At 55.8% G+C, this 14,912-nt stretch overlaps 6 protein-coding genes across 6 annotated transcripts; 3 read left to right on the plus strand and 3 right to left on the minus strand.

The window, feature by feature from the left end:
* The first annotated feature begins 345 nt into the window (after window positions 1-345).
* On the plus strand, window positions 346-2,564 carry M421DRAFT_424694 (C6 zinc finger domain-containing protein). The gene is made up of 2 exons (XM_033593839.1): window positions 346-537; window positions 587-2,564. Exons 1-2 carry the CDS (start codon window positions 388-390, stop codon window positions 2,495-2,497), a joined length of 2,061 nt encoding a protein of 686 aa, XP_033444813.1. The 5' UTR covers window positions 346-387; the 3' UTR covers window positions 2,498-2,564.
* A 931-nt stretch (window positions 2,565-3,495) lies between these two features.
* Window positions 3,496-4,800, plus strand: M421DRAFT_72243 (uncharacterized protein; the record flags this gene model as incomplete). The annotated part of the gene is made up of 3 exons (XM_033596854.1): window positions 3,496-3,650; window positions 3,701-3,999; window positions 4,049-4,800. The coding sequence occupies 3 exons, from the start codon at window positions 3,496-3,498 to the stop codon at window positions 4,798-4,800; spliced, it is 1,206 nt and encodes a 401-aa protein (XP_033444814.1).
* A 4,003-nt stretch (window positions 4,801-8,803) lies between these two features.
* On the minus strand, window positions 8,804-9,988 carry M421DRAFT_277003 (uncharacterized protein). The gene is made up of 2 exons (XM_033588858.1): window positions 9,593-9,988; window positions 8,804-9,543 (listed from the first exon to the last, which is right to left on the minus strand). The coding sequence occupies exons 1-2, from the start codon at window positions 9,768-9,770 to the stop codon at window positions 8,948-8,950; spliced, it is 774 nt and encodes a 257-aa protein (XP_033444815.1). The 5' UTR covers window positions 9,771-9,988; the 3' UTR covers window positions 8,804-8,947.
* On the minus strand, window positions 9,989-11,565 carry M421DRAFT_277024 (uncharacterized protein). The gene is made up of 3 exons (XM_033588859.1): window positions 11,320-11,565; window positions 11,244-11,267; window positions 9,989-11,194 (listed from the first exon to the last, which is right to left on the minus strand). Exons 1-3 carry the CDS (start codon window positions 11,392-11,394, stop codon window positions 10,208-10,210), a joined length of 1,086 nt encoding a protein of 361 aa, XP_033444816.1. The 5' UTR covers window positions 11,395-11,565; the 3' UTR covers window positions 9,989-10,207.
* Window positions 11,566-11,630: 65 nt separating this feature from the next.
* Window positions 11,631-13,220, plus strand: M421DRAFT_424697 (tRNA-specific adenosine deaminase). The gene has a single exon (XM_033593840.1). It carries the CDS (start codon window positions 12,014-12,016, stop codon window positions 13,094-13,096), a length of 1,083 nt encoding a protein of 360 aa, XP_033444817.1. The 5' UTR covers window positions 11,631-12,013; the 3' UTR covers window positions 13,097-13,220.
* On the minus strand, window positions 13,081-14,740 carry M421DRAFT_424700 (uncharacterized protein). Its single transcript, XM_033593841.1, has one exon. It carries the CDS (start codon window positions 14,466-14,468, stop codon window positions 13,125-13,127), a length of 1,344 nt encoding a protein of 447 aa, XP_033444818.1. The 5' UTR covers window positions 14,469-14,740; the 3' UTR covers window positions 13,081-13,124.
* Between the last annotated feature and the right edge of the window lie 172 nt (window positions 14,741-14,912).

Here is a 14,912-nt window from a genome sequence, read left to right on the forward strand (position 1 = left end):
GAGACAGCTGAGGTTGCTGAGGCTGCTAGAATGCTGGACTGCTAGAAGCTGTAAAGATCAGTGTGTTAGTATGAGGTGAGGTGAACGATTCGATCGTCTGCGAAGCTGCTGCGCTTGCTTGACTGCTCGATTTATCTGAGATGGTACATTCTGCAAGCTGCAAAGCCATGTGGAGACTTGAGCTGCTGAGCGTGCACATTTTTAGATAAAAGTGTTGTGTTAAGGTGACGGGAAGTCGCAGCGGATGAGAAGTTGTTTACCTCTCGACGGCCCGTGCGCCTCGGTTGCGGTTTCCCCGCAAGCGACATCGCCGAAGTCATCTTACCTGCGAGCGGCCCCAACCTTCCCATCTTCAATGAGCAGTTGAACAAAGGCATTGAGGATGCCATGACCAAGAGGTCTTACGACAGTATAGCAGCCTCGCCGTACGCAGCGCCTTCAGGCCGGCAAGCCTCTCATGATGCCGACGGCAATGGGAGTCACGAGGATGGTGAAGGGTCATCGCTGAAGAAGCCTCGGTCTTTTATGGCTACCTTGGTATATCAACTACCTTCGCAGCTAACAGTCGCGCCACTAACGCTGTCAGGCCTGCGATATCTGCCGATTCAGAAAGACACGATGTGACGAGGACCGGCCAAAATGTGGCTATTGCCGGACTATGAACCTGGAGTGCACTTATCAAGTCCCCCGAACGACCAAGAAGGACCAGTCGATGGCAGTAGCAATAAATGCAATCCGTCGCCTCGAATCCAAGATCGAGGATTTGACGGCCGTCGTGCAGGCTTCGAAAAGCGCACATGCAGCACCAACGCCGGCTGCAATGCAAGCCTTAGATCACCGTTCGCCGATCTCGACTGTCTCGCAGCCGAGCCCAAGGAACGATGCCCAAGGACCACTGGTACCACGCCATGATCGATTGAGTGTCCACGAATCGGCCATGTCACCGCAAGCTGCACCGACGCCTGGCAAGAGCCCATACATGGTACCTGATCCTCAAAGCAAGGTAGCGCTCTCTTTCAGTCAGCATCGAGTAGCAGTATGGCCTGCCGTCCAGCAGATTCTGCCATCAGAGTTCGTGGCAGCCTGCACAGCCCTACCGGAGGACTACGTCGCTGAGATTGAGAGTCAGCGGCCGGCCCTCCCAATCCACATTGATCGACCGATGAATACACATCCGGAGACTTGGCTGATGGATTTACCCCAATCTGTTGTAAAGGGCATCGCAGACGCTTACTTTGCTGTATTCCATCGTAACTCGCCTGTCCTGGACAAGTTTCACTTCTACTCGAGCACGCTGGGCTTGGCCTTAGAGACTGACTTCGGGCACGACATCGAGTCATGCCTAGTGCTGATAGTGCTTGCTCTGGGTTGTCTTGCGGTAAAAGCCCACGAGGAAGGAGACTTCGCCTTACCATCACGCTTTGGTTCACCCGAAGGTGGCTTCACCCGGCCAGACTGGTACGGACCGGTCCTGGACAGCCAGCCAGGCCTAGGGTTCTTCAACGAAGCTCGCAAACGCTTTGGTTTCCTCATGACACAGAACAGTTTGCAAGCAGGCCAGTACTACATGCTGTCGACATTGTATTATGCGCAGATCTTACGACCTATGGACTCCTGGACGACTGTGAACAGAGCTGCGCTGTGCTGTACAAGCATCCTGACCCGGACCGAAGCTATCGACTTCGATCAGTGGGAGGGAGACATGTTTAGTAGGCTGTTCTGGAACACGCTCATGTACGAGACGGTTATTACACAGGAGCTCGATACCCTGCCTCACAGTGGACTCCTCGAGTTCGAGCCTGACATACCGTTGCCGAAATTCACCCCGTGCCCCCGACCAAAGACATCCATCTCTGGCCTGATTACAGATGAAGACGAGTCATTGTTCAACTTCCACTTTCTCGCTCAGGCTGCACACAGAATCATCCTCACCCGAGTCAAGCAGAACATATATTACTATGCGGCGAAGGAAGCATTTCCAAACGCCAGCATCACTGCGGAAATGCACCACCAGCTTGAGCAATGGCGCGCAAATCTGCCGCCGTCGTTGCAATTCGTAGACAGTGAAAGCGCCGACAACTCGCCCAGCCCTGCGCATGTCATCGCGAAAGCCATGTTGCGTAGTCGCTACCTCGTCGCAAAATTTCACATCGGCCGGCCATTTTTGTACAAAGCATTGCATGCGCCTGAGTTCACTAATAATGCAGAATATCAAGAGGTGCGAGAAGGGCTTCGAGGCGGCATGTTTTGGCCGACCACAATGGGCCTCTGCACACAGATGCTATCGGCCTTGCCGATCAAGTTTGGCTGGTGCTGTCAGTGCTTCGGGCAGGTGCTACTATTCCACGCCGTTGCGCGATCGACAGACGTAAAGTTGAGAGAGACGTTACCAGAAGGCTGGCAGGAGTGGGTGACAATTATGATGGTGCTCATTGAGAAGTGCGCCAGGGAAAGCCCAGGTATCGCGAAGGACTTTGAGCTGCTCAGTATATTGTAAGGGTCGCTCGGTAGTTTGAACATCATGCACCACCACAGAATAAAATCAACGATGCACCCCTGAACGCAATTACCTTTGATTGTCCGGCGTGCTGAACTCTCGAAAATCTGCATTGCAAAGAGCATCTCTGACTGTGTCGAGCCTAGATCCCAGACCCTGCTGTGCTGGACGAGCGATCAGGGAACGCAAATACGACCGTGGCTTACTGCATGCAGCGCCGTTGTCGCAGAGGCGTGGGATCGTATCCAACAAGGGAAGCAGCGCGTTCTTGGAACGCGTTCCTGATTGAAACACATCTTTCACAGCGTGTTGCAGCGCGACACAACCAGTCGTCGGGGGTGATATGGCAGGCGTTTCAGGTGTTGTTGCGGAGGATTACGAGCGTCGATCACCACCCTGCTGCGCGAGTAAATTTAGCCCTATACGAGGGTGGACGGGCCAGGCATTCAGCCTTGATTACAGCGACAGCGTGCGAGTACCGTCATCGACAAGACGTGCACTGATAGATCGATGCTTGTGCGAGATCTGTAGATGCCTCACAATTAGATTCAGTGTTTGACTTGACACATTCAACCTCACGATGCGCTTCGTGGTGGCGGAACGATGGCACTTAGCGGCGTGATTGCGGCCGCCTTTCCCGTTCAATCAACGTCAACCTGTACCGTCATCGTGTTTACGGCAGATCCCTGTCGCTCTAAAGCACGAGGAAACGTTCAGGAGTGTGTGGCTTTGACACTTGTTGCGCTTGTTTGACTTCCAGCAACCCTTCGCTCTTTCCCTTTCCCTTCGCTGTACACACCTTCGTGCCGTTGCTTCTTCTGACAGCCCCACCGTTGCTTGCTCGCTGGTGCTGGAGATTCATCTGACGCCGCGCAAGCTGACGCAAGCCCTTCCCGTCACCTCCGCCGGTAACAAATTACAGCCTTAAGCGTGCAGAGACACCCTCGAGCCACGCCTGTCGTTCTTTCGCCCCGCATACAACCACTCCACACTTTGGTATGGGGGACTACTCGTACCACGCATTGGCGAACATGGGGCCCCAGGGCCGCTGGCGGCGCCCATTGTTGATCGCGATACCCGTTGTGCTGCTGTTTTTGATTTACAGCTCAAGCTTCAGTTACACACCGAGCAGTGCAGCACAAACACAGATAGAGTAGGTGGCCATCGCATCCTCAAGCTACTTGCGCTGACCATAGTGATCAGCTTCCCTACCTCGCACAATGCCTCGGTTGTCGAGGAGGACCCTTCGATGCCCGCCATAATAAAAGCCCTCTACGGCCCCATCCTGCACCCCGTCGACGCTGCGAACTTCACCGACGAGGACGGTGATGTATACCACCTGCACGGCAAGCCCAAGTTCACGCAGAAGCTGGGAAAGAAGGTGCTCATCCTGGACATCGACAGCAGGCCGCTCACTGGCAAGGGCCAGCTCATGGACAAAGACTTGAAGTGGAAGGGCATGCGACCCCTCTCTGCGGGCATGCTCAGTCATTATATGTTCGGTATGTAGGACACGGCTTAGTGTATAATGCAGGCACTGACACGGCGCAGCAAGCATCCATGGTTACGACTACAAGTTTATCCGCGCGCCAGACTACGCCGACCGCTGGGGCACCTGGGTCAAGGTCCCAATGATGAAGGAGGCGCTCAAGACACACGACTACATCGTCTTCATGGACTCGGATGTCATGTTCCACTACCCGCACCTGCCGCTCGAGTGGCTGCTCAACTATTGGAACATGACCGACGACACTCTCGCCATGATGTCCATCGACCCCAACGAGCCACAGAACTACGACGCTAAGGGTAACCGCTATCTCAATACCGGCTTCGTCATCGCCCGCCAGAGCAAGCGCACACAGGAGATGTACAAGGCATGGGCTGAGTGCCCATCTGAGACAAAGTACAAGGGCTGCGCAAGGTGGAAGCAAGACTGGGCACACGAACAGGCTGCATTCGGCAACTACCTGCGCTACGACTACGACCGACCTGACGACATTCGTGTGCTTCCCTGCGTCGAGGCAAACGGTGCACCAGAGGCCGAGAGTCGTGGCGGATGCAAGGGTATCTTCGTCAGGCACTTCTGGGTCGACAAGAACCTCGTGGCCAAGAACCTGGCAGACTCTGTCATGCAGTACTTCTTGCCCAGGCTGCATCAGCTCTACCTATCGACCGCGAGCGAGCACATCGTGGACGCCAAGGGCTTCAAGCTCGAAGGTGCAGAGCTGATTGAGCTCACAGACGAGGAGAAGGAGGCCAAAAAGAAGGAGGGCCAAAAGAATCAAAAGGACGAAGGCTATTAGGAAAGCCCTGTGCCTGAGCCTACCGACTATCCTTTCGGTCGCACAGATCTTGCGCCGGCAAGCTGGCAGCATTCGCAGCCATAAGACGACTTTGGACAGCGCCACAGAATTTCGCAACGGGACTCGGCAGACCGACTTTCATCAGCGCCTCCCTTCGATACCCCGGTGTCTCTAGAGTCTTTTCCTCCAAAACACCACGTATTACTGCGACCAATACCAGCATCAAATCTGGCATTGTGACGGCCGCACGAATGGCTTAGACCACGACACTTCCAGTCGACATTCGCATTTTGTCATCACCGTTTATTACCGAGCAAGCTCAGCTCAAGGCGTTTAATGAAGGCATTTCAATATTCTTACAGCACTCTGGCATGTTATAGACACCGGAAGATAGACATGGGAAGGCACGGCGATTGCTTCTGGTTACATACTCGACGCGCAAACAGCGAGCGTTCTGGCATATCATACAGTGTAGCAGCGTTGAAAGCGCAAATTCGAGTTGATCGACTTCAAGGCGTCACGCTATCTGAGTGAGATCCGCAAGAGTTTCTACCCACCCGCAGTCTATGGCTTGAGCTGAATCGCAAGCCAAAAGCGCGTCCTTCGTTCTTTCGAAGTACGTAACCTTGACAAGGTCATGGCCTGACGTAACGATCAATACACTCGTGCCGCCGAGAGACGACGGTCACTTACAGTTGTACAGTGTGAGCTCAACAAGCTCGCGATTACGTGTTTTGATTTTAGCGTCGGCCATGCCGATGCGGCTATGTTCCATAAACATCATATGGTAGAAGAGAGTGCTTCGCAAGCAGTCGTCGCCGTGCTGGAGAGCGCGCTCGAGCACTAGCATCTCGAGTTCTCAATCGTACGCGTAGTCAAGGGTGAATGGTCGCGCTGGAGGTTATGACAGCGATGGGCTCTTGTGGGTGGTGAGTGTAGGACGTCCCCACCACGTCAATCTTCTTGGGAGATTTGCAGTGCAGGGAAACATGTCTGGGTCGTCGAAGTACGTCTTCGCAAGGCGGTAGTCTGGCCGCACATCTTCACAAGCAAGTGAACGCTGGAAAATTGGAACACCCATATCTGTCCAGTGCGAGGTCGACTAGTTCGCGGTTTCGAGTGGCGATGATCGTGTCAATTTGAGTCATGTACCAGTTGCGAGGCCAAGGAAAGCGGCGTTGCATAGACCGTTCGTGGTACTGTGGATCGGCGCGCAGTTCGGAAATGTCTTCTTCGAGGGCGTGCTCGAGCACCAACACTTTCAGTTCGATTGGAAGGCGTGGCCAGGGGTGGAAGTTGTAGAACATGGTAGTGGTTGAGGTGGAATGAATGGGCGTGTGTGAGATTTGAGTGGATGGCGCAGGTGAGGAAGGCAGTGTCGGCAAATTCGAGGAAGGAAGGGAAGGTACGTCACTTGCTTCATCTACAGATCAGCCACCACGGTTCTGGCTCGATCTATCTGCACTCAAAGCGCATAGTTGTTCTCCGCTTTCGCCCTCAAAAACTCCCAGCATCCTAGGTACCTAATACCTGTAAACGCGAGATTGTACTCAGCGTCCGTTTAGGGCGCTCATCGCAGCAGTACCAAAGGTCTCCTCGCAAGCAGAAGTGGTGATACAGTGATGTACGACGGAGAGAATGAACATGATACTGAATCGCCCACTCCAGAACCAGCATCTTGACATGCAATCCTCCAAATTCATCCTCAATTCGCCTTCCTCTTTAAAACTACCCAGTACAAATGACGTTCCTGAAAATACAATTCTTGCCGCCATAATACGCGGTGGCAGTACACTGCTCAAGAGGGTGGTACATCCTCTTCATCTCGCTGTAATCTGAGGCAGTCAGAGCAAGCCGCCTGGCATGGCGCAAGTATGCTCACAGGTGATTCCGAGCGCTCGATCTTACCGACAAGACTCTGCGTAAATGGGTAGAAATCAGGGAGATGGCTCCTGCAGTCGCATGATGCCTTCACATCCAAGTTGTGCAGACAGGCGGACACTCCTGCAGATTCGACACAGGAGCTGACGGCGTGGGTGAGGACGAGGATCTTAAGTTAATTCGGCAGACGAGGCCATGGGTGGAACATCTTCTGGTGGTGGTGGTGCTGAGTGGGTGGGAAGTGGTGTTGATCAGCAGGACATGAGGTAAGAAGACAGGTACGCCACACGCTTGTACTCACTTGCATCACTTGAACTTTCATGTCAATAGCGCACAAGAATACACTCCATAAACACGATCTTTCCGCTCCGAAGTGAACATCGAGTAACGCTCATCGAACTTCACATTAAACGTTTGTGCTCAAAAATGTGTACGTTTCAGTGTCCCACACCCAACGGCACATAGGCGGTATCCCAACTACGCGAGGTAGGGCGGGACTTCCAGTCTGAGGGTCGATCTCCATCACCTGTTCGTTAAGCTTCCACACGAACTGCCACTTTGTCGCACTGTGCCTGCCGCGATGAGGTAGTCGGTAGTCGAACGTGTTGCATCTGTAGTCTGAGCATCTCATCAGCCTTAATCACTTACAGCGGGAGGGCTGCAAAACGCACACGTATCCAATGCGATCCTGACAAACTTGGCGTTGCGGGTGCTGATCAGCGCGTTGAGAGCGCCGAAACGGCTGGCTATGTTGAGATCGTGAGAACGGTTGGTGACCGGTTTGTCACTGCTTAGAGAGAAGGAGAGGATGTAATCTCGAAGTTCGGGGGGTAGCTGGGACCACAAATGAAACATAGCTGTGGTCGTTTGATGGATGAAGAGACGTTGAGAAATGTGGTAGGAGGTTTTGCGAGGTCAAGGTTTGCAGATACTTTCACCTACGGAAACGGAATCAGGAAATCAATTATAGATCTCATGTTCTGCAAATACAACGTCTTCTAGGATATCTCGCGTTCATCTAAGATGCCTCTATAGTAGCTGCTCACTGCAGTATAGCCACTTTGTTCCCGCTAGTTTGCCTTCCGGAAGATATCCTCGACCATAGCCCTAATCCTGCCAGCGCAAGCGCACTTTCGATAACTAAAAGGTCCCACCTGCATCTGCACCATGATATTTCTTGCCTTCAGTTTCGTCACGCTCTGTTGTGGGATATGTACCAGTGCTCTAGGCTGCTGGCACACGCACCGAAGAGGAAATCGCAGCTCGAAAACATCCCAGGGTCCAAAATCGAGCCGCCATTGATACATATCATACTAATGTAATTGTTGACCTCTCCTAGTGGTGAATAGTCCATTCTTGGGTGCAAAGAGAAGCTTCCATGGGTCGCTGGCGAGCAGCAAGAACATCCTAGCGTCAATATTATCGTGAATTATCCATGAGGAAGACTAGGCGTTGGATAGACTTACGGTACTGTGATGGAGGTAACCGTAAGTGAATATGAGTCTTCCCGATGAGTGGTCTAGTTGTAATGGCGAATTTGTTGCATGTGTAGTCCGGGACTACATTAGGTGCGAGACAGTCTTTGCGCCATGTAGACTTACATGATTCGAGCGAGAGAATCAATAGCTTGGAGTTATGCAAGCTGATGAACCTGTTGAGCGCTTACGAGTGCTCGTGATCGACTGGGACGTCAAAGTATGTGTAGTACTGTAGTACCTGGAGTTTGAGTTCGGTGGGTAAACGACGCCATGGGTGGAAGGTGGCGGCCGGCGTACAGTACCATGCGGCCATGGCACATGCGTGGAGGTAAAAGGTACGAAGATTGTGGCCACTGCGTTAGGTGAAGTGGAAGGAACGTCATGTGAGCAATTTCATCTAGGTAATGCGACAGGTGCTTCACTGCCAACACAATAAAGCAGGTAGCTACAATAGTCAACACCTGATGCTTCACGATTACCAAGTGGAGTAGAACATGCATGCCACTTCTCTGGTTAGTGTACTTGGCTCATTTCCATCGTGAAAGCGTGAGAGTTCCACCGCTGACAACCCTCTAGCAAAGTGTGACGAGTTCTCGATTGCGTGTATGAAGTCGCCAACTGAGATCGTATCCTCTTTAGAGCGATTTGTGTACTGCGCGAATGACGGGAATGGCGTGAGTCAGGACCATGCCCAGCACTTCCAGCTTGAGCTCAGTAGGCAAGCGGGACCCCATGCAAAATCCCGAACCCCGAATCTTGGAACTCCAAATCCTGACGGAGTAGATCCTTCAAGCACTCAAATCTGTTCTGTCGCCTGATAACACAGCCTGTAGCGCGCCCACCAGCCTCAATTCACAAGTTCCACTTCGACAGCCCTTCACCGTTGCCGTGACCAACACCTTTTTCGCGTTGATGCCGGTAGTCCCGCCGGCAAGAACCTCTATCAAATCGTTCTGGCTGTAGCACGTACACGCTGAAAAGACCGGATCCTGTCGCGCACCGAAGCGAGTCCAGACATCTGGCTCGTCCATGGCGTACTCGCCCGCGAGCCGTAGATCCAGAGTGAAAGTCCTCAGTGAAACGAAGTCGCGCTGCCAGCCAGCTCGAACAGCATCGTTGGGAACTTCACCTTCCTTGTGTTCGATCAGCGTGAGCATGAACGCCCATGGGTAGATCTGGCGGTTGAGGATGTTGGCGAGCTCATCGTATTGGTAGTGCGACACGGCTTGAGACAATGTTTCGCGAGGGAAGCATGTGGCCGTCCTGAACACCAGGTGCTGGATCTTCGGAGCTAGCTGAGCGTGCGGCCGAATAAGACGACAGCGAGGCCCGAATGTGGTGCGTAGGATGTGCGGAGCGATGAGAAATGTGTTGGACTTGTAGTCTAACAGGGGGTCAGCAGCCGCAGCAAGAGCGTCAGAGGACTAACTTGCAAGCATCGATTGCAAGCTGTGAGAGCTCCTTGTTTCGTGTGCTGATGAGAGGGCTCAAGTGCCGTACCCGGACGTTGTCAAGATGGGCAGAGTGCGCGATGGGGTCTGCCTGTGCTAACGCGTGCTGCAAGACCTTGAGTTTGAGCTCTGTAGGTAGTTGTAGCCATGGTTGGAACATGTTTGCAGATGACGTCGAGAGAGTGTGGGTTGTAGAGGTCGCCCGTTTTGTAGATGCCGAGGTGCACTGCTGTACTACGGCGCTGGGTGGCGGGCAGCTGCCTTCACCTGCACCAAAGCGGCGACCTGCACTAGTGCGCTTGAAGCCAGTGGATGTATGTATATACCCTTCTGGGAGGGTAAGAGATGGTCCGCTAGAATTGCCTCAGAAAAGGTCCTTCTTTCAGGGAGGTGTACTCGAGCTTGGATGTACTCAGTCGACGAAGAGTAAGGCTGATGGGCAATAACACCCTGGCAGTACAGTAAACTAGAATGTAAATATTCTGTTCCTGAAGATCGGCCTTTTCTGCAGAAGGGTAATTCCCAAGGCACTCAATGACGATTTAGCAATTTCTTGGTCTCGAAGTAAAGCTAACAGCGCAGTGGTCAATTTCGCGTCTAGATAGGCCGCTTCCAGCTGCACAGGTCTTGCCGCAGCTCGAACTCGTCCACCTCGTGGTGCGGACGATGCCGGTTCCTCTCGGCCTCGACCTTCATTTGGTGCGCCTGCTGTTCCAAGCTCCCTCTGCCGCGAAGATGCTGCTTCGGCGACGCTTCCTGCGCACTGCCCGGGCGCAGTGTATCCTGCGACTTGCGGAACAGCCGGCGACTCCCCTGCATATGCCTCTCGTCCCCGCTGACGGAAGCGCTGCTGTCGCCAATAGCGGTCGCTGTGAAGCGGATGCCGCCGCGCTGTGGTGAGTATGGCTTGGCGCGATCGCCCCAGCCGTCTCCGCCGGCGAAGATGTCTTCTATGCACTCGTCTGCCTTGAGCTCGCCCGGCTGGGCGGACCAGTACGCGGCGAGGGTGCGCCTGTACATGTCCTGCAGCTCGCTCGCATCTCTCGACTTGCTGGTCAGCGAGGGCGCCGCGCCGCTGTCCTCGAGCTCGGCCTGCTCGCCGGCCATGATGCCCGCAATGCCACTGAAAACCTGCGCCGTCTTCAGGGCGGGGGCGACAAAGTTCTTGTCGCCCTCGGTCTGGCGCATGTATATCCCGAGCTTGAGGGTGCTGTTGATCTTGCTGTTCTGCATGAGGTAGCGCCGCGTCACGCCTGGGTCGTCGCCGTCGGCCGCGGCGAACTCGCTCTGCTCGACGTACTCGGCGAGGTTGAGCCGGACAGTGCCCAGGGTGATGCGCTCGCCACGGCCCGAGTTGGAGTACTCCTGCACCACCTCGAACTCAATGTGGCTCTCCTGCAGCATCCCATTCTTGTCGACGGTGAGGCGCACGGGCAGGGTGATGCCGTAGTCGTACTGGACCTTGTGCTCCCTGATCGGACAGTTCTCCGTCTTGCCGCGATGCTCGGCGGCGGTCGAGTGCGGCAGGTGCCATTTCACGAACGACTTGCCCGACGTCAGCGGCACGTTGTTGAGGTCGACAATCTGCGGGCCATCAGCTCACGGTCGCGGGGAGAGGGCCGGAGCCGCTTACCCTCAGGTGCAGGTCGAACTTGGGCTGCGCGCAGGTCAGCCGGGGCCTCTCATGCCGTCTGCAGGCGCGCTCTTACACGGCGGTTCTTGGGCACTGGAATCGTGAGCGTTTGCGCCGCAAAGGCGACGGAGCGCAGCCGCAGCGTTGACATGGCTCACCAAAGGCCTGCATGGCGGCGGACAGGGCGGGCCTGCGCCGAACTTATGCAATCAGCTGGGCCAGCGGTGCTGAGCGTGTGACAGGGTTCCGCGACTGAGTTGCAGGAGCGACTGGAGCCGTGAGACTAAGCGTGAGTGTACGCACCCAGGCCCCGAAGCCACGCCGTCGACCGCCCGCTTCCGGCCTGCCGCTCCGCCACAAGGCACCAGCACAGTCAGCCCAAGACATAACATTCACTGCAATAATAGTAATGCCGCTCGATGCAGACGCCATTGCCGCCTGCGTCTTGCACGCGTTCGAGCAGCTGCCAGACAAGCGCAAGCCCCGTCCGCGCAACGACGGCTCGCGGGAATGGGTTCCTCTGAGCGGCATCGTCTTGGCAAGAGGTGACCCCACCAACATCCAAACAAGACTTGTGGCGCAGGCTTATCGTACAGCGAAGATGGCAAGCTCTCGTGCGTGTCCTTGGGGTACGTAGCGTCTGGATCCAGCCTTGCAGGCACGACCGTTTGCCAGGGTCCCCGCTCCCTCTGCTGCTTCTGCATGCGGGCTCCAGATGGCTCAATATTGCGTCTCCTCGAACTAGCGCTGATGCTTCTGGCAGGACTGGAATGAAGTGTCTACCCCATAACAAGCTTTCCTCGGCCAACGGCAACATCCTCCACGACTGGCATGCTGAAGTCGTTGCCATCCGCACATTCAACCGCTTCTTACTGGACGAGTGTTTGCGCATCTCGAGTGCCGACTCGCACTCGCACTCGTACTCGCACTCGGCCGTCATTCACCCACGTCCTGGCTTTGAAAGATCAGCCCAAGAACCTCAGCCTTTTGCCATCCGTGACGATGTACAGATCCTCATGTACTGCTCCGAAGCCCCCTGCGGTGACGCCAGCATGGAGCTGACCATGGATGCCCAGGTGGATGCAACGCCGTGGACGACTGCACCGCCGACCATCTTGCCTGAACTTGGATCAGACAGCGCAGGAGCACTCCGAGGCCGCTCCAACTTCTCCCTCCTCGGCGCTGTTCGCTGCAAGCCTTCCCGTCCAGATGCCCCACCCACACTCAGCAAGTCTTGCACAGATAAGCTCGCATTGAAGCAAGCAACATCGCTCCTCTCCTCCGTCACCTCAACAGTGATATCTCCGAGGAATGCGTACATCCATTCACTCGTCCTTCCAGACTCGCAATACGTGCCTGCTGCATGCGAGCGCGCTTTCTCCCGCTCGGGCCGACTACAAGGACTCACCGACGAGAGCATCCAGGGTTGGCGTGGAGGCTACAGATGGCAGCCATTCGACATCAAGCCAACCCAGAGGGACTTCATCTGGAGCCGACGAAGCATTGCAGTGCACGAAAAGGCCGTTGCCAGTAATCTTAGCGCAGTGTCCACGCCTTCGTGGCAAGAAACTCTGATTGGCGGCGTGTTACAAGGACGGAAACAGATGGACCCCAGGGGAGCAAGCAAGATCTGTCGGAGGAGTGTGTGGACGCTGGCGGCGCAAATTGCAAGCATCGTCAGTGCGCCAGCGGTACTCGAGGCGCTCACGAAGGCCACATATGGAGACATCAAGGCCAGCGAAGCTTTAGACGCGAGAAACAAGGTCAAGAAAGACATCCATGAAGACGGGCTGAGAGGATGGGTGCAGAACACGGGCGATTCAGACTTTGCCCTCTCCCCAACCTTCTCATAGCTCAACACCTAGATATCATCAAGATACTTCACAAGCCCTCGATCCCCCCGTCCTTTCCCTCCTTGAAAGCACCCCACGCGCCAACCCTCCCACCCCACCGATCCGCAACTACCTCGACCACACCCACCATCTCCACGCCCCTCCGCTTCCCCCTCTCCCTGCCCCCGGTATCTGCGTAGTACACTCTCGCGTCCATCTTCCGCCGCGGCAACATACCGACTAGCACGTGCGCATCCGCATACCTGCTCATGAGCCCCAACAGCGCCGGCACCGCCTTATTCGACGAGAAGACGCTCGGCGGTGGCGGCGGCTGGAGCCTGTACGCTTGCTGCGGCCCTAGTGCGGCGGTATCGGCTGCCTTTCGGCTGGGTGAAGGGGCGCGTGGCGTGGTGCAAGGGTTCAGCAGGATGGTGTGGAGGGCGTGGGTCTGTGTCAGGTTTGAGAGCGTGACGAGGAAGGTTGTTGCCAGCGTGTTGGCGGAGGTGGTGTCTTGTTTTAGCAGGGGCGTGAGGACGTGCGCGAGGTTGTCGATGAGGATCATTTTGAGGACTGGCGCGGTCGCGGGCGCGGGTGCGGATGAGGGCGTGGACTGTTGTGTGCTAGGAGTCGGTGGAGAGGATGCGTGATTTGAGGCTGGCTGCGGTACTGACGGGGCTGTGGGCGGTGCTGGAGCGTCGAACAGCATCTCGTCGTCCGAGTCTTCTAGGCCTTCCTCTTCGTCCTCGCTGTCCGCTACTTCCGTTCTCTCCAACCGCCGCGAGGGGACCTCTTCCCCGACGACCTCGGCCGCTGGAGCATTCTCCAACGCCATCTCCTGCTCTCCAAGTGCACCACACTCCCCCCTCGCCCCTCTCCCCTCCAGCTCACCCCTCAACTCTCCAACCGCCTCCCTCATCCCCACAAAGTCAAAAACCCGCAAAATCTTGACCCGATCCAGCGTCTTCGCCGCTACCTCTTGCACTCCGCTCGCCCCACCCCGCATCCCCGCGTTCTCAGGCTCCATCTGCAACCGCGCCACCACCATCCTATACAGCCCCACAACATCGAAATTCCCCGCCGTGTCAATGACCGCGATCGCGCTCGCCGGGTACCTGAGCAGCGCATCGACGAGAAGTGTTCTCGCGACAAGATCCCGCACACTGCTCTCGGCGCTGAGCGCGACGACGCTGCCGCCCTGGAAGGTGGCGCAGAGCGCGGCGTCGAGGCTGGGAACGTACGTCCTGAGGGTCTCCGGGGGCATGTGCGCATCGTCGAGGGTCAGCGCGTCGAGTATAGATTCCAGGGGTGAAGGGCCGAGGAGGGATGATGCGAGGTGTGGTTCGCCTGCGCGTGGTGGCGCGGGGGGTGTGTGTGGGGTGTGCACCGCGGCCATTGTTCCTCTCTTTTCATGAACGTCTGTCCAAGCCTTGTCTTGTCTTGTCTTATCTGGAGTGCTCAATCGCGCTGTCGAAGCGGCAGTCTGATATGCATCCTGGTTGACTGCTGTCTACACTGCACCCTACTAGCGCGCCCGATCAGGCAATCGCTCCAGTGAGCAGGGAACACGATGCCGCAGGCCGCAGGATCGTGGCTGGAGGTTCGGGATGCATCCGAGAGGGTGCGATCGGATGATCGTCGCCTAGCAGCGCGGTGTTGTGCTTGGCTTCCAGCGGAATCTTTGGGGTGTGGTGAGAAGTACCTAGGGTTCCAGTTTCAATGATGCCGGGCCGACCGCCGAGCGAAAGGGGGTCCGATGTGGCGTATCCGGGCAACGACGATTGATGCTTGGGCGAGACACGCCAATTGAGTTGATTCGAAAATTTTGGTGCATAGGTCA

The sequence above is a fragment of the Didymella exigua genome (genome assembly GCF_010094145.1).
Source record: "Didymella exigua CBS 183.55 unplaced genomic scaffold M421scaffold_37, whole genome shotgun sequence".
NCBI lineage: Eukaryota > Fungi > Ascomycota > Dothideomycetes > Pleosporales > Didymellaceae > Didymella > Didymella exigua.